This window comes from Pan paniscus, chromosome 2 (assembly GCF_029289425.2).
Source record: "Pan paniscus chromosome 2, NHGRI_mPanPan1-v2.0_pri, whole genome shotgun sequence".
Classification (NCBI taxonomy): domain Eukaryota; kingdom Metazoa; phylum Chordata; class Mammalia; order Primates; family Hominidae; genus Pan; species Pan paniscus.
Genome location: NC_085926.1, coordinates 121,582,925 through 121,606,856, shown reverse-complemented (window position 1 = coordinate 121,606,856; position 23,932 = coordinate 121,582,925). Strand labels below are relative to the sequence as shown.

At 49.4% G+C, this 23,932-nt stretch overlaps 1 protein-coding gene and 1 long non-coding RNA gene across 12 annotated transcripts in view; one reads left to right on the top strand and one right to left on the bottom strand.

The window, feature by feature from the left end:
* MYLK (myosin light chain kinase) overlaps nt 1–23,932 on the top strand; it is a 271,706-nt gene that overhangs the window by 233,106 nt on the left and 14,668 nt on the right. For all 9 annotated transcript variants that reach the window (XM_034957201.3, XM_034957195.3, XM_034957198.3 and 6 more), the window contains 6 exons: nt 1,730–1,762; nt 1,859–1,952; nt 3,497–3,700; nt 10,393–10,610; nt 12,707–12,830; nt 21,281–21,433. In XM_034957201.3, the coding sequence (XP_034813092.2) occupies nt 1,730–1,762; nt 1,859–1,952; nt 3,497–3,700; nt 10,393–10,610; nt 12,707–12,830; nt 21,281–21,433 (826 nt within the window). The remainder of the gene's footprint in view (nt 1–1,729; nt 1,763–1,858; nt 1,953–3,496; nt 3,701–10,392; nt 10,611–12,706; nt 12,831–21,280; nt 21,434–23,932) is intronic.
* Nucleotides 20,086–23,932, bottom strand: part of LOC117979742 (uncharacterized) — a 45,722-nt gene continuing 41,875 nt past the window's right edge. For 2 of the 3 annotated variants that reach the window (XR_004670688.3, XR_004670689.4), the window contains exons 2-3: nt 21,226–21,413; nt 20,086–20,411 (exon numbers count right to left, since the gene is read on the bottom strand). This is a non-coding gene — a long non-coding RNA (uncharacterized LOC117979742). Of the gene's footprint in view, nt 20,412–21,225; nt 21,417–23,932 lie in introns of all 3 variants that reach the window. The other variant, XR_004670686.4, reaches the window with a different exon arrangement.

Here is a 23,932-nt window from a genome sequence, read left to right as displayed (position 1 = left end):
CAGTAGATTGAGGAGCTGCTCTTTCTGTCTTGGGTTTTAACTATGGACTTTAGGGTTCACCACCCTAAAAGGTAGAATGATCAGATTCTCCTGAACACTAACTCCATTCCTGGCTTCTAGTTGTATTGCTCTCAGGTCATCCTTTCCACTTGTGAATTGGACAATGCCACTCTTAACTCTCCAACATGTGGATTTAGGAATATTGACCAGTTAGGCCCACATCCCGACAGTAACCGTGAAACCCACCTCTGATACTTCAGCTAGACTATCTGGGTGTCCCTGTCTATCTCATCCTTTTTTATTTTTCCATGGCAGCTTCCTTTCTGTGATAAAATATACTTTCCAATCCCATTCATGTTTAGTTTTAGTCTTTTTTTAAAAAAACTAAGCTTTGTCAGCAGCATTTTAAGAACTCTAAACACACTCACACTCACACTCACACCGGTACACCCACACTCACACTCATATGCCCACTCTCTCTCACACACACACACATACATACACACACACTCACACTTTAAAAATCCTCTTCCTCCCTCTATGCTTTCTCTCCTGTCTTTGTTTTGCTTCCTTGGGAAACCTCCCATTCATTGTCCAGCTGTCAGCCAGGACGCAGCCCAGACGATGGCTGAGGAACACACAGCACATGACGAAGCGTGGCATCCAGAGCTAGCCAGGGCCAGAGACATCAGGTGCAACCCTTCCTCTTACAGATGGGGAAACCAAGGCCCAGGAAGGGAAAGGCAATCAGCCAAGGTCAGGAAGCCAGAGTGGCTCGACTGTCAACAAACAAACCTGTATCGAGGCAAAGGAAGGCCTGGAGCTCTGAAGTGGGTGTGCTGTGCTGGATGCCCCCCTGTTCCGGGGAACCCCTCCTGTTCCCCGGACCCTGTTCACTCCTGACACGGCCATGGGAGCAGCTGGCATGACTGTGTCCCTCCCTGCCCTGCCTCACAAATACCTATTGGTTTCATTTGTGTGACGTCACTCACGCCTTCATTGTATTCCATCATTTCCTGTAAGACGCAACTCAAAGGCTATTTCTTCTAAGAATAATTGCTGTCACTTACAATTGCCCCATTTTGTGTCACCCTCCTCTGTTGTGTATTCACTTTGAACCATGGGGATATGTGCGTGATTATGGTACACTTAGTAAATTGTTACTTCAAGTATATATGTTTTTGCCTCTTGAACTAAATTATAAGCTATAAGAAAGGAGAGACCATGCCTTCTGTGTAATATGTTTTGAATGCCCACAATAACTGGCATTCAAGATGCTTGGTCCAGTGCTGGGATGCCGTCAACAATGTTCAATGAATGGCTACATGGATTTGACACTAGAAGCAGTTATAAGTTGCTGACTTTTGAGCCAGGGCAGAAAGAGACTGTCACAGTTGTGTGTAGGTTCTGAAAGTCAGAAAGGGTTGGATGAGATGTGGAGAAGGGTATATCTGGGGACCATGAGGCTAGAGAGGATGGGACAGAGGGGAGACCTGGTGGAGAAGTGGAGCTGAGTGGAGGGAGGAGGCTGGCACCTGCCAGTCTGCACCGGGCCCTATTTGCTATATAGACTGACCAGCCCCAGGGGATGCCCAGAGCTCTGGGCCTGGTAGTCGTCTGCCTGGGGAGGCTGAGGCCTGGCAGGGCCCCCAGCACATCTTGCTCTCAGTGGGCCTTCAGTACTAATCACCTGTGTCCTCTCTGTCCTTCCTTGTGCCCCCCCCCCCAGAGCCGAAGGATGAAGTGGAGGTGTCAGACGATGGTGAGTGCAGCCCCTGTCTTTGGGTCAGGCTCTTGGGGTGGAGGGGCTGAGTGGGGGCATCTGAGACTCACACCAACCCTGACCTGTGCCCCACAGATGAGAAGGAGCCCGAGGTTGATTACCGGACAGTGACAATCAATACTGAACAAAAAGTATCTGACTTCTACGACATTGAGGAGAGATTAGGATCGTAAGTGGAGTGGGAAGTTGCCTCTGGGCTCCCAGGGTGAGGGTGGTGCGGGTCTCACAGTTAGATTCAGTGCCTCAGCTTCCTGTTGCTCCCTGGGGCCTGCCTCCTCCCCAGACTGAGAGTCCTGCAGGATCCAAAGGACTGACCCACGAAAGCATCACTCACTCACCCAGGACTCTCTGCAGAGTTGCCCATGCGGTCCTACACTGCCCCAACTCTGCAAAGGCTGTGGGCAAGTCCTTCCTTTTCTGTGCCTCTGTTCAGAGCCCAGGACCAAAATGAGACACAGGGAGGGGAATAACACTCACTGGGGCCTGTCAGGGGAGAGCAGGGGGTGCGGGGAGCAGAACATTAGGGAGAAGAGCTAATGCATGCTGAGCTTAATACCTAGATGGTGGGGTGTTAGGTGCAGCAAACCACCATGGCACACGTTTACCTACGTAACGTACACATCCTGCACATGTACCCTGGAACTTAAAAACAATAAAATAAAATAATTTTTAAAATAAAATAAAATGAGAGGACTGGATCAGATTATCTTTGGCATCCCTTCCATTTGATCCACAGAAGTCAGTGTAGCCTGATCAGTGCTCACTGTAAAGCAATGCCTGCGCTAGTGCTCCATTAAACGCGCAGCAGTCATCAAGCTCCCTCATGAACTTGGCTCGCACTGCTTACTCTGGCTTCTCCCTAGGGCATGGAAGATAGAGTGGGCTCAGACCCCAACCCTGAGCCAAGCTGTTCATCTGCCCTTACGCTGTCCCTGGAGGAATAGAAGAGGTGGGAGAGAAAGGAGTGGGACTCCACTTGTATTTCCAGTGGTTTCTGGGAAATGAAGGAGTGATGCAAACTGGGTAACAGTGTCAGAAAGAAGTCAGTGCCATCACAGAGGAGCCCCACTCTCCCCTCTCTCAGCAGTAGGAAGCAGGACCCTGCCTGGGCCATCACCAGGGGGTCAGTGGTAGGGAGTGGAAGGAAGGAAGGCAACTGCTCAGTAATTCTCTGCATTTGGGAAGGGCTGTCTCCACCCATCTTCATGGGTTCCACTGCAGGGAGGGGAAGAGATGCCATCAGCCAAAGTTGACAGTAGGCTTGTCAACATTAGAAATGTGCCTCAAAGGCCAGGTGTGGTGGCTCATGCTTGTAATCTCAGCACTTTGGGAGGCCGAGGTGGGAGGATTGCTTGAGGCCAGGAGTTCAAGACCAGCCTGGGCAACATAGCGAGACCCCATCTCTACAAAAAAAAAAAATGTTTAAAGATAAGAAAAAACAAATGTGCCTCATTGCTCTAGAGCAGGAGTCTGGGCCTTTCATAAAGGCTGATATCTTAGATTTTATGGGCGATATGCCTTTAGCTCTGCCACTGTAGCACAAAAGCTGCCATAGACAACATGCAAACAGCCAGGCAGGGCTGTGCTCCAGTAACACCTTACTTATAAAAGGAGGTGGGCCAGATCTGTCCCATGGGCCATAATTTGCCAACCCCAAGTTAGCGGAAAGCTTGGCTAAATGTGGCTTTTCTCTCCTCCCCCTTTCATTTGCAGTGGGAAATTTGGACAGGTCTTTCGACTTGTAGAAAAGAAAACTCGAAAAGTCTGGGCAGGGAAGTTCTTCAAGGCATATTCAGCAAAAGAGAAAGAGAATATCCGGCAGGAGATTAGCATCATGAACTGCCTCCACCACCCTAAGCTGGTCCAGTGTGTGGATGCCTTTGAAGAAAAGGCCAACATCGTCATGGTCCTGGAGATGTGAGTGGCCCACTGCCAGCAGCGTGGGCACCGCAGGGAGCCCCCAAACGTGTCTCCCCTACTGCCCTACCCCAGCCACCTCTGCCCCAAGATGGAAAGCACTGCAGACAGGAGTGTGATATGTAAGATGCTCACCAGCCATACAGCCAGGCCTGACCAAACAGAACCGAAGGTCTGTGCACAGTGCTGGCCCTGAGCCTCTGAGCACCAGCCCAGCTGCAGCCTTGTGCTTATTTCCAAAACAAACCAGTAGATCTTTGAGGACCCTGGTGTCTTTCTCGCCCTCATCTCCCCATGAAAGGGCCAAAGCTATCCCTAGGCTCCTTGGTTTCATTCGGGGCATTCACACCTGAAGGTGGTTTAGGGGAGGGACAGGGCAGCTTCCTGACTTCCCTGTGAAAGATAAGGGGGCCCCTGGCTGGGGGCTTGAAATCCAGGATGGAAGCCTCTCTCTGGTCCTCAGTCCCATCCTGTGTCTCCACATGCCCCTGGTCTACTCTTGTTTGTACTCTTTGGACTTGTCACTCACTAAAGAGTGGTGCTTTCCCTATGGGGTTGTACAAAGGCAGGGGGATTATCAGATGACCTCCAGCCAAGCCTTTCGCAGAATTCATTGTTTCTTCTGCACCTGAATCCTCCACCTCCCTTACCTCTGAGCTGTTGGTGCATGCGTGTACACACACACACACACACGCACACACACACACATACAGTCAAGCATGCACACTGGCATCAGCAAGCCAGGCATCCCCCACAGCATCTGCATTCTTAACAGTTTCCTTTTTTATCTGAATTTTTAGAATATATGCTACAATCACCTCAAAAAATATTAGGAAATACACAGTGAAAAGTCTAATTTCCACCATTATTCCTGTCTATCCTTTCCTAAACACCACAACCATCACCAACACAAACAATTTTATTGGCTTTTATCTGTATCCTTCCAAAGTTTCTTTATGAAAATATAAGTGTATACAGACACACACACACATATATATATATTCTTATTTTCTTGCCTTTTAACACAAAAAGTAACTTCTTATACTCACCATCATATACTTTGCTTTTTTAGTTTGGTTTGTTTGTTTTTGTTGTTGTTGTTTGAGACAGAGTCTCACTCTGTCGCCGAGGCTGGAGGGCAGTGGTGCCATCTCGGCTTATTGCAACCTCCGCCTCCCAGGTTCAAGCGATCCTCCCACCTCAGCACAGGCTCACGCCACCTCACCCAGCTAATTTTTGTATTTTTGTACAGATAGGATTTCACCATGTTGCCCAGGCTGGTCTCGAACTCCTGGGCTCAAGCGATCCATCTGCCTCAGCCTCCCAAAGTGCTGGGATTACAGGCGTGAGCCACCGCACCCAACCTACTTTGCTTTTTCAGCAAATTGCTATGGGAGTTAGTCCCATCTCACTACCTAGTGAGCTTCCTCATTCTCACAGCTCTGTGGGGTTTTGTTGTATAGAAAATCACAATTCATTTAAGCAGCCTTCTTTTGATAGAGATTGAGTGGTTTCCAGCCTTTTGCTTTTACAAACAAGCATCGTTTGTAACCTTGTACACACATCTTTTCACTCATGCCTGTGAATATCTATAGGATAAACTCCCAGAAGTGAAGGAGAGCTGGGTTAAAGGGTATGCACATTTGAAATCTTTAGAGATAGTGTGAAATTGCTTTCAACGTCCTTGAAATGCTCATCCTGAACTTGGGGGGGTCTCTGTCCTTTGGTGAGGGCTCTGTTAGCATCTTGGAATTCTCTCCCGGGAAAGTTGAGTCCAGTAAGACATCCCCAAGCTGTAGATATGAGTGGAATATTAGTCTTTTCTCTCCCCTCATGCCATTAACATTCTGGCACACAAGTATTTCCTTTCCGTATGTGTTCCTTAGGAAAGGCAATAGTAGTTCCGAGTGTAGGCTTGAGTCAAATGAACCTTACTTCAAATCCCAGCTCTGCTTCTAACTTGTTATTTGACCTTGAGTAAGTTATTCTATTGTACCAATCCCTAGTTTTATTATCCATAAATGTAGATACGACACCCACCTCATGAACGCTGTGGGATTCAATGCAATAATGCATATAGGGCACAGTGCTCTATAATGGGGAGTTATTGTTAGTAGTATGATACATTGACTTTTTTTGTATCCTGGTCTTTTTCCACTTAAAAATACTTTTTGAGCATTTAACTTCCAACAAGGTGTTGTGGAACAAATCCTCCCTAGTATTCAGGAAGCCTGGCTTCAGTTTCTGCTACTACTGAGTCATGATTTTGCAATTGTCAAATCCTACCAGCACGAAGAAGTACTTGGATTAGAACAGTCAATCTCAAGATGCCCCTTTTGGTTATAAAATTCTACTATTTCATGGAACCATAAAAGATGCGGTGAAGAATTTCCATTCGTATCTTACAATCTACATTCAGCCCCAAATTCAAATGTTCCTCCCCATTTTCAGGAAATACGTAGCCCACATCTGTGACCTCATTCTTTACACCCTCACAATAGCCCGGTGGGCTGCATCTTTTCACATTTATTCTAGAACAGGTTGCTTAGTCCAGGCAGTGTGGGCATGTGAGGACATGTGGAGAAATGTCTTATCTTTAGAAGTTAAACCTTGAGCAAGTTCTTGAGAGGGTGCAGGGAGGGCAGGAGTCACAGGGCCTGGGGAAGGCTAGGCAGCAGCACCAGTGGGCAGAATACCATACTTAGCTTGGAATTGGGAGTTGGCAAGCTGGATGGAAAAAGCAAAGAGAAAATGTAAGAAAGCTTCAGCTAGTCTGGCTTTCATCCCTCCACCCCATGCCTCCCCTGTGGACAGCAGCAGGTCTTCCATGCCCAGATACCAGAAAATTTGCCTGCACTTGGGACCTTGGCCAGGTCGCCAAGAGTAGGAACTTGGTAAGAACTCAGTCAACCAAAGAAGAAGGGAACAGGTTCATACTCCATCTATACATCCCTTCCAGCTTAAACACTCTAAGACTTGACCACTGAGAAGGGAAAGAATGATTTTCACCAGTGCAATGTGCTAACCTTGTTGGATGGAGAAACTGAGATTAAAAGAAGGATGATGCCTGGGGATAGAACAATGGAAATGTATTCCAGGGTCCCAGCCTTAAGTTCAGTTGCCTCAGATCTAGTGGGAAATAGTAATGAATGTGTCTTCATCCTTTCTGACTTCTGATTACTGGATGAGCCCCCACCATATAGCAGCTGGTCTGACACAGCGGTTCCTTCAGGCCCCTGGCCTACTTGGGCTTGTCCTTTTGGAAGTGCTTGGGACATTCCAGGTGGTTGTGGGACCCTGAGCATTGAAGACAATGTGAAGTTTAAGCTGTGTCATCCATGGCTTATCTCATGTTTGTGCTACTATTAGCAAAATTTATCAAAGAACGTTCCAGCTGGCTGCCATAGGGCAAGGAGCGGGGGGTCTCGAGTCCAGTGATAGCACCATTCCTTCTTGCTTCCTATGAGGGCTAGCCAAGGTCTAGGGTTTGGGGGATGAATCTGATTCCTTAGGATAGGGATCACTTATTTATTTAGTCATTCACTCACTCACCATTAATTTAAGCCTAATCTTGGCCCTTGGCATTATCCCATTACTGTGGGTGGCAGTTTCTGTCTATCAAACCAATATTTTCCACCCATAGCATTAAGTATTTTGAAGATAAACCCACAGAACCATTAATCCTACCTGTTTAACCCCTTCCATCTTAGAAAGTTGAACCATAGGAACAGTTTTCAAAATATAATAAGTATATCTGAATAGGATTGAACCTATTTGAATTTATATTGAATAGGTTTCCTCCAGAAATGCAGCAGGAATTATCTCCATGGCTCAGATTCCCACCACTCACTGCCTCAGACATTCCCAAGGGCATTGAAAACAATGGTTGCTTGCTTTTTCAGAATATTTAAAATTTAAATGTAAACATTTTGGAGCACCTTGTCTGTGCCAAATATAGTCAGAGGCAAATAAGGGTCTAGAGATGAGCCTGCCACCTGTGATGTGTTCAGAACTTCAAGGCAAAGCCAACTTGATACACAAAGTGCGGAGATGAGGCCATGGACATAAGGCCATGGATGCCCAGTGAGGGAAAGATCATTCCATGTGAAGAAATGGGGAGTGACTTTTTCAGAGGGCGTGAATTTCAGCTGGCCTCCCAGGAGTGGTAGTTGAGTAAGCCAGTATTTCTCAAACTTGTCTGATCATAAGGATGACCTGGAGTAATTATTACAAATATAGATCCTCAGATCTCTCCCAAGACTTTCTAAATCAAAATCTCCAGAGGAGGAGCTTGGGAATTTGTATTTTTAATAAGAGCCCCAAGTGATTCTTTACATAGAAAATTGATCATTAATATTGAGCATTGACTGTGTGCCAGACACTTCCAAGCACTTTACCTGTGTTGACTCATTTAGTCTTTGGAGCCACGCTGTGAGGTGAGGCTGTTTTTAATCTGCATCTTACAGATGAGGAAAATGAAGCACAGAGATGTTAAGAACTGGCTGAGACCTAAGAATTCTTGTAGATGAGGGTTTGTCTTGGAGCCTTGGCAGAGAGCAATAGAAATGGAGGGCATAAGGACAAGAGCGCCACCTGCTGGCCATTTGGGGACCTTCTTCTCAGATGGGTTTTAAAGTATGAGTTCTAGCTGCCTCCAGCTGTCACTGGCACAGACTGACCTTCTCCAGTTCAGCCCTTCCAGAAGTGAGTGTGTGTGTCACGTGGCAGAGGCTGTGGTATGCTGGGCCCCACAGTGCATCCCTGTCTCTCTCCTGCAGGGGTCAGTGACAAGATCCACCTAGCCCACCACAGCTTATCAAACGATAAGTAATAAGTGTTGAGCACCTTCTGTGTGTTAGGCATGATACTTTACAAAGCCTCCTACATTCCTAAAAACTCTATGAGGCAGGGATAGATAAGGAAACTGGGACTCAGAAAGGTTAAGCAACTTGCCCAATGTCACACAGCTCATAAAAGGCAGCAGCAGGATTCAAACTCAGCTCCTTTCCTCTTCGTGAGGACTCTCTGTAGGAGAGGAAATACCCTTGCAAGAGGACAGGCCCAGAACCCACCCGGCCTTGTTCAACTGGTGGACCTACAGGCCACTGCAGAAACATGAGCTTATGACTGGGTGACAGAGAGAGACCCTGTCTCTACAAAACATTAAAAAAATTAGCCAGGTGTGGTGGCACATACCTGTAGTCCTAGCTACTTGGGAGGCTGAGGCAAGAGGATTGCTTGAGCCCAGGAGTTCAAAGTTATGTTGAACTATGATCACAGAACTGCATTCAAGCCTGGATGACAGAGCAAGACCCTGTCTCAAAAGCGAAAGAAAGGAAAGGAAGGAGGAGGGGAGGGGAGGGGAGAAGGAGGAAAGGAGGGAGGCAAGGGAGGGAAGGGAGGAAGGGAGGGAGGGAAGAGAGGGAGGGAGGGAAGAAGGGAGGGAGGGAGGAAAGCAGGCAGGACAGAAGGAAGGACGGAAGGAAGGAAGGAAGGAAGATAGGTAGGTTTGTTGGTTGTAGGCCAGGCATGATGGCTTATGCCTGTAATCCCAGCACTTTGGGAGGCTGAGGTGGGATAATCGCTGGAGACCAGGAGTTCCAGACCAGCTTGGGCTCCCCTCCCCTCCTCCTTCCTTTCCTTTCTTTCGCTTTTGAGACAGGGTCTTGCTCTGTCACCCAGGCTTGAGTGCAGTTGTGTGATCATAGCTCAACATAACTTTGAACTCCTTGTCTCTACCAAAAAAAAAAAAAAAATTGAAAAAGAAAAAAAGAAAAGCAAGCTTACTGATATCTGGGTGCTGCATAAGTTACCAGAGAGATGCTTTAAACTTGCTAAGCAGAGACCAAGAAAGGTGGGTCAGAGGGCTAGGACAGGGGAACAGAGAGGACTCATGCAACTCAGGCGGTGGGGCCATGCATTTGCACTGAAGGGCAATATGCTGATGGCTGAGACCCCGGGGCAGTCCCTAGCAGAGGATGCATGCCTGTGGCTGCAGAAGCAAAGTTCACTAGAAATAGCCAGGATCCAAAGCCTATCCAGTTAGAAAGGATTACACAGCTGGGGTAAGGAAGGGGTCCAAGGGAGACCAGTTAATTATGACTGCAGGGAGTAAACCAATACTATAGGCCTGGCCAGAGTAAGCAAATCTGTCACAGCTGTAGGTATAATGAGTTACAGCCAACTAATTTTAGAAAATTTGCTGAGGCTCATTATTGATGATTGAAGATATTTTTCCGTTCCTGGCTATGCAGAACAAATGCTTGTGGGAACTGTGAGTATTTTGAACTTGAGTTCCCTGTGACTAAAAGACACGGCTAGAGTACAAGAATGTTCCCTTAGGCATGTGTGGTCATTTGAGGGAAAGAGACTGTTTAGAGGTCACTCTTTTTGCTAAGAAGATCATGTCTGGATCTCTGTGTTCACACCCACCTCTGAAACTGCCTAGTGTAGATGCTTCCCTGAGTCCCCAGCAGCTTAGAAGGTGCAGGGCAGGGTTCCCTGATGGGAAACCAGGAGGCCCTGACCCTTCTCCCATGTCGGAGGGTGGGGATTCAGGAATTGCCCATCACCCCCATTCCCTGGGCTTTCCTGCCAGTTTCTCCTACCCCCAGCCTACCCTGGCCAGACTCCCTGCCAGCCTGGCCTCCATGAGCCTGTGGCCTGACCACCCCGTGCACGTGTTCCCGCAGCGTGTCAGGAGGGGAGCTGTTTGAGCGCATCATTGACGAGGACTTTGAGCTGACGGAGCGTGAGTGCATCAAGTACATGCGGCAGATCTCGGAGGGGGTGGAGTACATCCACAAGCAGGGCATCGTGCACCTGGACCTCAAGCCGGAGAACATCATGTGTGTCAACAAGACGGGCACCAGGATCAAGCTCATCGACTTTGGTCTGGCCAGGAGGCTGGGTAAGGCTCATCTGCCTCTCCCATGGACACCAGTGTGTATTGCACTGGCCGTTTCCTCTCACACTCAGTGTGAGAGGAAACATACAGTATTGGGGTTAAATCTGAGACCATGAAGACTTCTCAGGTTCGAATCCTGCCCCTACCACATACTAGACGTGACAGTAAGCCTCAAATTCCCCATCAGAAAAGTGGGATCATAGTAGGACCTAACTCACAGATTTGTTAGGAGGATCAAATGTGTTAATATAGGTAAAGGGATGGGAAGAGTGCTTTGCACATAGTAAGACTGCTTAGGTGCTAGCTGTATATATGATGATGATTATCCCCTTTTGTTTTTCACTCTGGTGCCATTAGCAGCAAAAGTCATTTTGGTGATGGTGGCTCTGCACATCTGCATCATACTGTACAGTTTCTAGAGCACTTTCACATAAAAAATAATCCCTATGATTCTCACCATGAGGTGAGCAGGGTAGATTTTATGAGCCCCAACTTGTAGACTAGGAAACAAAGGTTCACAATAGCTTTGCCCAGGAGGTCCCACTGTGAGCCAGGGCATGTGCTGGGATTGGAACAAGGACCCCAGACCTTGCTCAGGGTGCTCTGCAGCACCTCTGATTCTTATGCTAGCCAGGAGAGAGGTCACAGGGGTAGGCGGTCAGGGTCTCAAGGCCGCCCTGAAAGCACTTTGGTAGATGCCTGCCTGGCTCACATTCTGCCTGCATCCAGCCTGCCTCTGCAGCCCTTTGATGTCCCGGTGACTGAGGAAACAGCTTCATCCTCCCTTCTTAGCCACTGCCCTGCTAGCAAGGAGCCCGAGGGCTGGGGTGAGCTGGCTTTATTTCACCACCCTGCAGGGAGTAGAAAGGAGGGGCCAAATGAATGCCACCCAATAAATGTCTCCCACGATGTTCAGTGCTGGCTGAGGCTGTGTTGGTCATAAAGAGGAAAGGGGTAAGCGGGGGCGAGGTTCCGATAGACTATGACCGGTCTGGTGGTCAGTGCAGTCAGGTGAGAAACATGCCTCGGCGCTGGGCGCGTGTGCCTGCTCTGCTCTGCTCACTCCTGCTAAGAGGACAGGGTAGGGGCAGTCGCTGGCATACAGGGCCTGCCTTTGAACAGTGACCACCGATAAATTAAACAAATAGAGAGGCCGCTGTCCTCAGGAGTCGGCAGTGTCAGAGCCCAGGGAACACAATGTCCAGGTTTCACTGGTGAGGGATATTGTGGGAACAACTGTGTCCACCAAGGACCGGATAACTGAGAAGTGGCTAAAATGTAGCAGAAAGGGCTGAGAGGCAGGAATTGGAGCAGAGCTTTCACATCTGAGGGCTGTTAAATGCTTTGTTTTAGAACATTTGCTGTGAGCTCTGCGAAGTTAAGCAAGACCAGATATAGCCCACAGGTACCTGCCTTTTGCACATATTAACAGGCATCTCTGGTCCTTTATGGCCAAGAGGTACCACCCTGGGATTGAAGCCTCTCCCGACTACCCTCCCAGTAGCTCCTGAACGACAGCCATGAAGCTGTGTGAGGAGTAGGAGAGGCAGGAGGGAGGAACGGTGGTAAGCATGCCTCAGGAGTCGGACTACCTGGGCTTGAGTCCTGACCACCACTTGTTAACCGGGTGGGGAAATCACTGTACTTCCCTGGGCCTCACTCATGTCCTCAGTAGCACGGGCATTATACCTACCCCTTGGGGTGGTTGAGAACCCTTGTAAAGCTGCCGGTGGGGTACACAGGACATAGTGAATGCTAGAAATTATTATTAAGCATAAGTCACAGTCCCTGCCTAGGGGAACTAACACATGAGACAGACTCACAAAAAGACCATTCAGGGGCGGGTGATTTAGCGGCCTCTTCTCCCCCTGCCCACCCTGCACAGGACATTTGAGGTGAGTGTGAGGTTTGTTGGTTTCACTGGTGTGTTGACGCACCTGTTTAACAAGGAGGTCAGATGTCTCTGTGCCTGTTCTCTGTGCCAAAGCCTGTGTCTGGCCCCTCCCAGGTTGAGGTCAACACACAGATTCGGGCAGCTGCTGGTCTCAAGCTGGCTCCGTGATGTGCTGGCAATTTATCCCTCTCCATCCTGGTTTCAGAGAACGCGGGGTCTCTGAAGGTCCTCTTTGGCACCCCGGAGTTTGTGGCTCCTGAAGTGATCAACTATGAGCCCATCGGCTACGCCACAGACATGTGGAGCATCGGGGTCATCTGCTACATCCTGTGAGTCCTGGGGCACTTGGTGGACTGGTGGACCACTTGGTGGACCAGTGGGTGGGGGCTGAGGGTTCCACAGGAGGGTCCCCAGGCTGCCCTGCCATTGTCATGATGGGGAGCCCCCCCAGAGTCAGGAGGGTGGCAGGCTCCCCTCCCATCCCTGGCAGCCCACCCTGCTCCTGGGCTCCCAGGGAGTCAGTAGCATGCATATTCTATAGCATCATGTAGCTACACATGCTAAGATCCCCATTCTGGGTGCTCACTGTCCCCAAGGCTGGCCAGCCTGGGGCCTTTGGTCAGGAGGGTGGGAAATGTGGCTGGCACCAAGTAATAAAACCTCACTTGTGTGGGTCCACAAAGAAGGAGGGCAGGAGGCCAGGGGTGAATCTCTGGGCATCCTCATTGTCTTCAGGGCATAGCACTCCATCCCCAAGGCATGGGGACCCCAACTACCAGCCTCATCTTTGAGTCTAGTATATGGATGAATTAATAAACACTATTGATGATCGAGCCTTCAATGGGACTAACAGATAAAAGAAAGTAACACAGTAATTAGAACTGAAAAATCAGGTGGGAAATCCAAAGCCATTTCAATGAACAATAATGCAGGAGAGGGGAGGCCAGCCATCTAGGCCGGCACTTCACAAACATTAGCATGCCTGACTCACCTAGGCGTCTCCTTACATTGCAGGGTTTTTGTTCAGGTCTGGGTGACCTGGAATGCCACATTTCTAACAGGCTCTAGGTTTGCGAATGTGCTGGTTCAACGACTGCGCTCTGAGTAACAAGGCTTGAGAACACTCTGTCGGTGGGGTCTGGCTGCTTTAGTCCCTGAAGCCCCAGGGTGCGGACAGTCATTAGCCTCAGAACTTGTGTGGCAGCCCCTGAACCTGTGTGGCCACATGCAGTTATGGGATGGTGTCCCCAAAGATGCAGATGTGTATGCTTTCATTCAATAATGTTTTTACTGTCAGAACAAAAGGAAAAATTTAACATTTTCATAGAAAATGAGGAAGACCTCTATGAATACTTTCTTAGACCTCTGGGGCCTTCAGACTCCAGTGTGAGAGAAGGTTCTGGGCGATTCTGATGCATAGCCAGGTTTAGAAACCAGTGTTATAAAAGCTTTAGCAGAAGTGGTGTGAATTTTGTGCAATGTGACTTTTTCACATGCTCAGGAGCTTTACTCACTATAGCCTGTTAGGACAGTCCCCTCAGTGGAACCTGCGCCACAGGCATTGTAGCCCAGACAGTTATCCTCTTTCCTGCCTGGGATTAGCCCCACCACCACAGCCTTCCCCAGATCAGCAGAAAAACCCCGGGCCAGGTGTGCATTTCCCTGCCTGTCTCCCTGCCCCGCCCCCTCTTGGAGAAGGGGCGCTGACAAGTGAAGACAGCAGCTGGACTGGAGCTTGACTCCCTGGCTCCCTAGATAAGTAAGGAACAGCAGGGTAGGGGGTGGGGCCAGCCTGCCCCTTTCAGGGCGGCCCCAGGCCTGGGCAGTGCTAACCTCTGGCCCTGGGAAAAACACCAGACCCTTGAGAAGCAGTCCTTGGTCAGCTCTCTCTGTTCAGCCCCAGCTGCACTGTGGTCTCGCTTGGTCCCAGGGTCCCCCTCCAGCCGTCATGGAGACTTGCCTTACTGTTTATTCTTCAGTGGGTTTTCCCACTGCCGTGGCATCAGGATCTTCTGCAGCTACAGATTTTCACATAGGACCTTGTTTGATGCTCACAACAAACCCAAGAGTGGGTCATGGCAGGGATTCCATCTTCATGTGGCGTTGAGGTGACAGGGGCCAAGGAAGCCCATGTGGCTGCCCACTTCCCACAGTCGGGCCAGGGGACCAGTCGTCCCAGTCTGCCAGGATACAGGACTTTTGGTGCTAACATGGGAACAGTCCCAGGCAAACCAGGACAATTGGTCTCTCTACTGGTCAGTGACAGAGCAGTGACTAGACTGCTCACTAAGTTTTCACCTGTGTAACCTCTACCCGGATCAAGAAACCAAGCACTGCCAGGCCCCCACAGCCCTCTGGCACCCCTCCCTGTTACCAACCCCCAGAGGTCACCATTACCCTCATGGCTAATGTCAATGAAATCATACAGAAAGAAGTGTCTGGCTTTTTTTGCTTGACATCGTTTGTGAGATTCATTCATAGTACTATGTGTCATTGTAGACTGTTTATTCTCAGTGTTATGTAGTATCCCATTGTGTGAATATAATCCAGTTAATTTATCCGTTCTGCTTTGATAGGCTTTTGAGTGGGTTCCAGTTTGGCCATTGGAAGCATTCTGGTTCACGTGTTTCAGTGAATATATTTGTACATTTCTGTTGGATATATAATCTAGAACTAGAATAACTGGGTCATAGGGCACTTTATTGTCAAATGAGAGTTCTTTTCGGTGGAGGAACATAGTAATTTGGGCACTATGTTACCTTGTTTACCAGATTACTTTTAAAGCAAAGACCAAGAACTAGGGCAGAGTTTTGGAAATGGGGAGAAGATAGTTTTGATGCTGCCAGTGCTTGGGCAGAGGGTTGTCAGGAGGGAGGAGGGGTGTGTGTGTGGCAAGGACCCAGGCCAGGTGGCACAGACTCAGGCTGGATCAATCCTGTGCCACATCTTAGCTCCTGGACCCCCACTGTGAGCCACTGCCCTCTGGGGCTTTTCCAGGCTGGCTCTCTCAGCATGGATGGAAGTCAGGGAGTTCCCCCGGCAAGCCAGGGCTCTCAACAGAGAGCGGTGCTGAAAACAAACATTGGCGCCAAGGAGATGGTTTCCTTTAAGCGCCTGTTATGCAGAACTCTGGAGCCACTGCTGGGAGCACCCAAAAGAGGCTCTCTGGTGGCCCTCATGGCATCCTCTGGCCCACTCTATCCCTCTCTTTGGAGCCTAGTCATCTGTCGGGCAGTCCCTGTCAGGGCGACTTCCACCTTTGTACCACAGAGCCCCTCCTGTTCTCCTTTCTGGGGCCAGTGAGAGATGGAGAGGCCAGGGAGTTGGAAGGGAAGGCAACAGACCGTGTCACCGTAGGACGATGTGACTTTACTCTCTCCCACCCAGCCCAGCCATCAGGGCAGTTTCTGGCCCTATAGGGAAGGAGCAGGATGGGGTCGTGGAGCCCCCACACTCTTACCCCGGATCCTGAAAGGAGATAGTAGGTTGTGTGAGTACCTAGAGACCTTCTGAAGTTAGCAATAGCCATGCGGTTTCTGGCAGGAAGCGAGAATACCAGAGAGCTGGAGGCCACACTTCCATACGGGAGAAATCCTAAGTCCATCTCCGTTTAAGAGCCCTCCGCCCCCTGCTGTCTCCCTCCCCTACTTCCTGGACTTGGTACTTCCTTGCTGCCTGTGGGGAGGCCACAACAGCTCTTCTCCGAGCCCTTCCCTCACCCTACTCCACAATGCCTTCTCTCCCAGCCTCCCTCAAGCCAGAGCGAACCAGCAATGGCTGCTCTGCTTCCTCCTCCTGCCTCTTCCTGACCAGGCCCAGCAGCACAGCCTTCCCATTCATGCTTGTTTGTCTGTCCAACACCCACCGTGGTGCAGACAGCTGTCAGCTGTCCCTCCCCACCCTGGTGTGTGGTCGGGAGATGCCAGGAGGGAGGAGAGGTGTGTATGGTGGGGAGGCAGGTCAGCTCTTCTGGTGACAGCTGCCCAGTCAGCTGAGGAAGGGTCACAGTGCCGGGGCATCGGGGGCCTCCTCAGACCAGGGTCTGACTGCAGGGCTCCTCAGCCAGATCCAGTAACCTCTGCCTTCCCCACCTGGGGCTGCCGCTGCCCTCTCTGCTGCTGAGCCTGGAAATACGCTCTGATTCCAGCCCTAGGATCCCTGTTCCCTCTCCAAGCCCGGCCACCACCTTCAACTTTTACTAACACAACTAAACCCCAGGTCGCTGCTTCCTCGGCCAGTCCACAAAATGATGCACAGCTCTTCCTGTGGACCTACTCAGCCCTCTCAGCTCTCCCACCAGAGTATCAGATGGCTAATATGGATAAAAGACTAACCCCTTCCTAGCAGTCAGTAGTTCCATCAGCAGATGTGTGGTCCCCTTAGCTGGCCACTGGTACAGTCGGGGCATCTGTCTGCTGCTTGAAACACAACACAGAAGCCAGGTGCAGTAGTGTGCACCTGTGGTCCCAGCTACTCAGGAGGCTATGATGGGAGGATCACTTGAGATCAGGAGTTCAAGACCAGCCTGGCTGATATAGCGAGACCCCCATTTCTTAAAACACACACACATACACGCACACACACACACAGAAAGTGTAGTCCAAGAGGCATTTCTGCACCCTCTGCTCTCCTAACCTTCTGCCCCCACAGCCAAACAGGCTTCCACATCAGATTCCCTGGGGGAATTTCTTTTGCAATGAGCTGAGAATTAAGAAATTAGAATGCCCTGCATTCATGACCATTGTGTTTCATCAGCACAAAGACTAATATTTGACCATTAAAAATCAACATGTAGAGTCTGGCTGTACTTGATACATCCAGTGAAGAAAAAGTAAAGCATCCAAGGACTTGCCCAGACTGATTACAATTTTGTGAAAAACAGATCAATCCATTAGTTAAAAACTAGATAAGACCAGGGAGATAAAGAGGTGTTTTAATGCTAACATTATTTGTTGACCGGTTGATTTTTTTAACAAATAATGACTGTTATCTAGCTGGGCGCAGTGGCTCATGCTTATACTCCCAGCCCTTTGGGAGGCCAAGGTGAGTGGATGGCCTGAGCCCAGGAGTTTGAGACCAGCCTGGGCAAAACCCCATCTCTGCAAGAAATACATAAGGTAGCTGGGCATGGTGGCGTGCGCCTGTGGTCCCTGCTACTTGGGTGGCTTAGGTGGGAGGGTCACCTAAGCCTGGGGAGGTTGAGGCTGCAATGAGCCATGATCACGCCACTGTGTTCCAGCCTGGGTGACAGAGCGAGACTCTGTCTCAAAAAAATAAAAAGAAATAATAATAATGACCATTTTCTAAATAAAAAAACAAGGCTGGGCACAGTGGCTCATGCCTGTAATGCACTTTGGGAGGCAGAGGTGGGAGGATTGCTTAAGCTCAGGAATTTGATACTAGCCTGGGCAACATGGTGAAACCCCATCTCTACCAAAATACAAAAAATTAGCCACGTGTGTTGGCGTGCACCTGTGGTTCCAGCTACTCAGGAGACTGAGGTGGAAGGATCGCTTGAGCCAGAGGTTCAGTGAGCTGAGATCGCACTACTGCACTCCAACCTGGGCAATAGAACAAGACCCCATCTCAAAAAAAAAAAAAAAAAAAAAAAATTAAAAGACATGATCCCTTATGCAAATTCTGCAACAAAGAAAAAGTTCCCCAAAAAGGTTTTTAAAAATCCTGTAAAACCCCACCACCCAGCAACAGCATTACTGAAAATTCAAACACCCTCTTTGTCAACATGCTGTGTATGTGTTATATTTTTTATTCTAGACACATGCTCTTTAATAGGAAGAATGCTGGGGGAACTTGGGCAGGCAAGAAGCCAGGCAGGGTGAGGAGAGTATTTCAGATGGATAGGCTGCCAGGAAGGAGGAGTGCCAGAGGCCAGAGGCGAGGAGGCTCTCCCTGACTGTGCCCAGAGTTGCAGAGATTAAGACCTATCTTTGCAGGATTATAGTTCCTAATAAGGAAAAGAGGTTTGCAGAAGGGGAACTTTCTACATTCCACAGCAGGGTTGTTTGCTTTTCCTGCCATCTTTTGGAGTACTGCCGGACTTCCCCCCTCTCTGTTTCCAGTGGAAAATGTAAAGAAGCAGCAGGTGGCTGACAGGCAAGAGACAGGCTGCTTCCTGATGGGGCTTGCATGGGCCACGTGGGGGTCGGGGTCACAGAGACAGAGAGAGCTGGGAGGCCCCTAGGAAATCTAGCCTAGTCCCCTTGATGTATAAAAGGAGAAACTGGCTAGGCGCGGTGGCTCACGCCTGTAATCCCAGCACTTTGGGAGGCCGAGGCAGGCAGATCACGAGGTCAGGAGATCGAGACCATCCTAACGAACACTGTGAAACCCCGTCTCTACTAAAAATACAAAAAAAATAGCTGGGTGTGGTGGTGGGCACCTGTAGTCCCAGCTACTCGGGAGGCTGAGGCAGGAGAATGGCATGAACCCAGGGGGCAGAGCTTGCAGTGAGCAGAGATCGCACCACTGCACTCCAGCCTGGGCAACAGAGCAACACTCTGTCTCAAAAAAAAAAAAAAAAGAAAAAGGAGAAACTGAGGCCCAGAGAGGGGAAAGGAGCAGCAGATAACAGTGCAGACTCGGGGACAGGTAAATGCCCACCCTTCCCTCATGGGGACATGACCGAGAATGATTCTCTTTGCCTTCTTAAAACATAAATCAGGGTCTTGCTTTAAAAAAAATCCCATCCACAAAAATCTATTATTCAGAAACACAAATATGTTGATTAGGATGAGACAATTCACATTGTAAAAGCTTTCTTCTCTTTACAAAAGGTTTCACCAGAGGGTTCCTCCCATGGCAAGCTTTTTCTCCCAATATTTCAAGTGGGGTTTGTTCTGTCAAACTCAACCAAAGCCTTACTCCTGAAGCTGTCAGTGCTTGGCTCATGATGATGGATTCATAAGCATTTGGGAGAAGGGACATTGGTAAAGCCCTAACTTGACAGGTTGATGGCAGGAGGGCCCCAGACCCATCTCTCTTTTTTTTTGAGATTGAGTTTCGCTCGTTGCCCAGGTTGGAGTGCAATGGTGCGATATTGGCTCACTGCAACCTCCACCTCCAGGGTTCAAGCAATTCTCCTGCCTCAGCCTCCCGAGTAGCTGGGATTACAGGTGCTTTCCACCATGCCCAGCTAATTTTTGTATTTTTAGTAGAGACAGGACTTCACCGTGTTGGCCAGGCTAGCCTCAAACTCCTGACCTCAGGTGATCCATCCATTTTGGCCTCCCAAAGTGCTGGGATTACAGGCATGAGCCACCACGCCTGGCCCCCAGACCCATCTCATGGGGCTCAGCTGAGATCAGGGCAGGAACAGCTACATAATTTGCAACATAAAAGGTGGGGCCACTTGTTCAAACCTTATTGAGAATCTTGAGATGACAGCAGCAGAGCATTAAACCAAGCACAGGGCCCGTCTAAGGGTGGGACTGTGGGCAACTGTGCTGGTCAAACACCCATGAGGCTGACTCACAAGGCCCTCATGAACAGTGGGGTGAGTTGTTGCTGTGAAGGTGAGGTGCACAGAGGTGAGAGGTAAGGTCAATAAGCCACAAATCTGCTCTATTTTGTTTTGAAATTCTTTACCTTATAAAGTTTATTTGGCTTAAGCTGCTGGTCACAAAGTCATTCCTGCACTCACAGCTTGGTAAGGCAGTGGAGGGAACCCAGCAGAACTGCATGAGATCTCCAGGCATGGACTGCCTCCTTACTGTGGACCAGGCCTGGTGCCAGTGCTGAACACTGCAATTTACTTCATCTTCACAGAAATGTTAGGATAGTATAGCATTTAAGAGGACAGGCTCTAGAGGCAGATACCTGGCTTCCAATCTCACTGGCTGCGAATCTTTGGGCAGGTTACTTGAGCCTGGGCTGTGCCTCAATTCCCTCATCTGTAAAACAAAGTTATAAGAATTACTTGCATCATAGGGCAGTGTTAAGATTAAGTGAGTTCACTTGTTTTAGGCACTTGACCCAGTGCCTGGCACATAGAAAAAGCTCAATGAATGTCTGCTGCCATCATGATGATTATGAGGATGAAGAAGTGACCACCCTATAGTTAAATGGCAGCTTCTCCATTTTAGAGGAGAAAACTGACACAGATCAGGGAATTGTCCAAGGCCATCCAGCAAGCGGAGAGGCTGCACTCTGTCCTCTGCCATGGCACCTCATAGGGAAGTTTTCTAGTTTGGCATAAATGCCTCAAGTTCCCTGAACCTACATTGCTGATTCAAAGTCCATCTATCCATTGGGCACACACTTCACTTGCTGAGCCTCTCCTATTTGCCGGGCCCTCTTCTTAGAGCTGAAGGTGTGTGGAGAGAGGCGGGAAGGAGGGGACAGAAGGGTGCAGTGGTGATCACTACCATGTGCCCAGTCCACAGAGAGGGGGCAGGAGCACGGGAGGAAGGGGCTTGGAGAAGGCTCTAGCCTGGGCTTTGGAGAATAATAGAAAACCGGGACAGAGGGACTTATCAGCCCTGCCGCGTACCTTGCAGAAGCCCGTAATCTAAAGCCAACCTGCTGCACCTCAGCCTCACAGGTAGGTGGTGTCAAGAGGCAGGTGACCAAGAAAAGACAGGGCTGTGAACCACACCCTCTTTTCTTTCCACAAGTGGAAGAAAGGCAGGTGCAAGGCCCACAGAGCGTGAGTTTGGGGGTGGGGAGGCTGGCCGACCCTCGCCTTTGACCTCAGTTAGCACTCACCTGGTCGTCGCGCCCTCTCCTAGCCACACCTGCTGTCCTGCTCTTGTCTCTCCAGAGTCAGTGGCCTTTCCCCCTTCATGGGAGACAACGATAACGAAACCTTGGCCAACGTTACCTCAGCCACCTGGGACTTCGACGACGAGGCATTCGATGAGATCTCCGACGATGCCAAGGATTTCATCAGCAATCTGCTGAAGAAAGATATGAAGTAATGAGTTGGGATTTCAGTCTTTGCTTCCCTACTCCCTGCCCTGTGTTGGGAAGCAAAGGGGGATTCCTTTGCCTGTTGGGGTGCCCTCCTTGCCACCCCGCCTTGGGTCGTTCCTAGCATTCCCTGAGGAAGGGAGGGTGGGCATGGTAAGAGACCCAAATGCATGTGGGTTGGGGAGGCGACTTCCTAGGCCCTGCCCCCTGGAGCTAGACATGGGATTCACCTTCAGAGGCTCAGACACCTGACTTGAAAAGCGACACTTGACCACGTTACAGAGCAAGGGGCAGCTGTTCTGTGTGAATAATGACCGCCCTTCTTATTTTCTGGGTACAGTTGTGGCCAGCCATAGCCCTCTTCAGGGGCTGCAGGGGAAGGACCCTCTCAACAAGCAAGAGCAGAGGACACGGGCATCTTAGATCTTCTCTGTGGGTCCCGATCATATCCCCAGATTATTATTATTATTCTGGCTTAGTGTTTTTTTATATCTCAGTTATTTAATAACTGCCTGCTTGAATACAGCCAGGTACCTTCTAACATCTGGCCAAAGGGAGGCTATGATCCCAGACCACTGGGCTTAGCCCTCTCCCAGCTCCTCCTCTGTTGAGGTTCCCCACCTGTGCCTGCTGCAGCTGTGAACATAGGGAAGTGAACGGTGGGAGGTCAGCATGCATGGGCTGTGGGGAAAGGTCAGGCACTCAAGCCCTCTGTGTTTCAGTAGAAGATTGGAGCTTGGAGTTGTAGAGGAGACCAGAGTGGGAGGTTGGCTGAAGGTGGGCAGTGGGTGTGCCTAGACAGAATCTCCTGGAAGGAACTGTCCTGGGCTCTGTATGTGTAGGGAGAGCTGCCCAGGGAAAGGGAGCAGTGGGACTCAGGTGAGAACAGCTGGCCTATTGGGCAGCTCACCCACTCTGCAAATAGGTGACTAGATGAGGCAGGGCCTGACTGTAGGGGTGCCGAGGAGCTTGGAGCTATACTTGGCAATCCCAGGGAGCAGTTGTAGCCTTGCCAAGAAGGGTGGTGTTGACATGGGTGGCGTGCTAGAGAGAAGGGGAGGGGCCTGGCTCCAGGGCAGGCAGGAGGCTCTGCACTCCCAGGTGACTTTGCAGCCTTGCGGGGCTGCCGATGGCTCCCCCGAGGAAGAATGGCTGTTTGGGGCAGGAAGGCACAGTTAGTTGCTGAAGGAGCAATATTGGAGTGTCTCAGATGGCTCTGTCAGGCTTTCCTGTGATGCACCCCACTCTCAGTCCTTTTTAGCCAGTTCAGGGCCAAACTCCCCCAGAGGCCCCATTCTACACTCCTTGACAATGAGATCTTTTTAGCCTTTTGCTGTCACAGTCTGTATCAGAAATGGGCATGACCCAAGGAGAACTGAGATACTGTGGGAAGTCTAAATTCTCTTCCAATATGAGGGACCCCCAAACCCAAGGTGCCTCAGGAGATGGAAACCTCCTCAGTAACTCTGGTACAAGGATGGCTTTTGTCATCCAAGCTTTATTCACTGAAGATTTGGTAAACAAGGTATTGTGTGTGTATATATCTTATTTTCTCATCTGACCTTGAATTAAGTCAGTAACAGGCTGTACTGGATCCCTCTGTGCTCATAAAATGGATTCACCAAAGAACTGATCTTATTCAAATAGATCAAGACACTAAATTCCCATAAACTCTTATACCCAGCCTCTCTTCAACCAGAAATCACCACCTATCAGCACTTAAAAAAAAAATTCCTTCCTACTATAAAAATAATGCATGAAAATTATAGAGGATTTGAAGAATATAATAAAATTTAAATCATCTATAATCCCTTTATCTAAAGATCACTACATTTTGCTATACTTCTTTCCAGTCATTTTTCTATGTATGTTGGCATTTGGTTCTTTAGGCTTTCCTAGTCCTGTTACAGTTAAGGCAATGGCTCTAAAATGTTTCTAGATCCCCAGAGCTTTCAGAAAGATGAAGTGAGTTTCAGCGCAGTTCTAAAGTAGTCATAATTCATAGGTTATAGGCAGGACCTACTTCTTTGAGTTGTAATGGAAAAACCTGATATTCAACAACACCGTAAGACATTAAACATGAAAGTTCAGTGATTGTTGGAGATTTTATCCTAGGATTTAACTCTCCCCTCCTCCAGACAGGGTGGCAGGAGGATTAGGCTTTGTGGGCCCCAGCCCTCATGGGAGGAGCAGAATGACGCCACCCTGGAATAGGGTGCCAGCCAATCCCAGAAACGTCTGCCCTGCAGCACTTACTCTTCCTCGATCCCAAGAGCAGGCCATGGAGCCCAGTCACTTCCTTGGTGCTTGGGCTTTCATTAACACCAACCCATGCTGGTTCTGGTTAGTGTGACCCAGACCAAGTGAGGAGAAAGGTGAAGAGCACAGTGATCCTGATCACGGTGGATGGTCCGGGAGCAGGGGCCCTGGGCTCTGCCCTCATGACCAGGGACAGGTGGCCTCCCATTTCTGAACTAACCAGTGGTCTCTGAGGTCTCCTCCT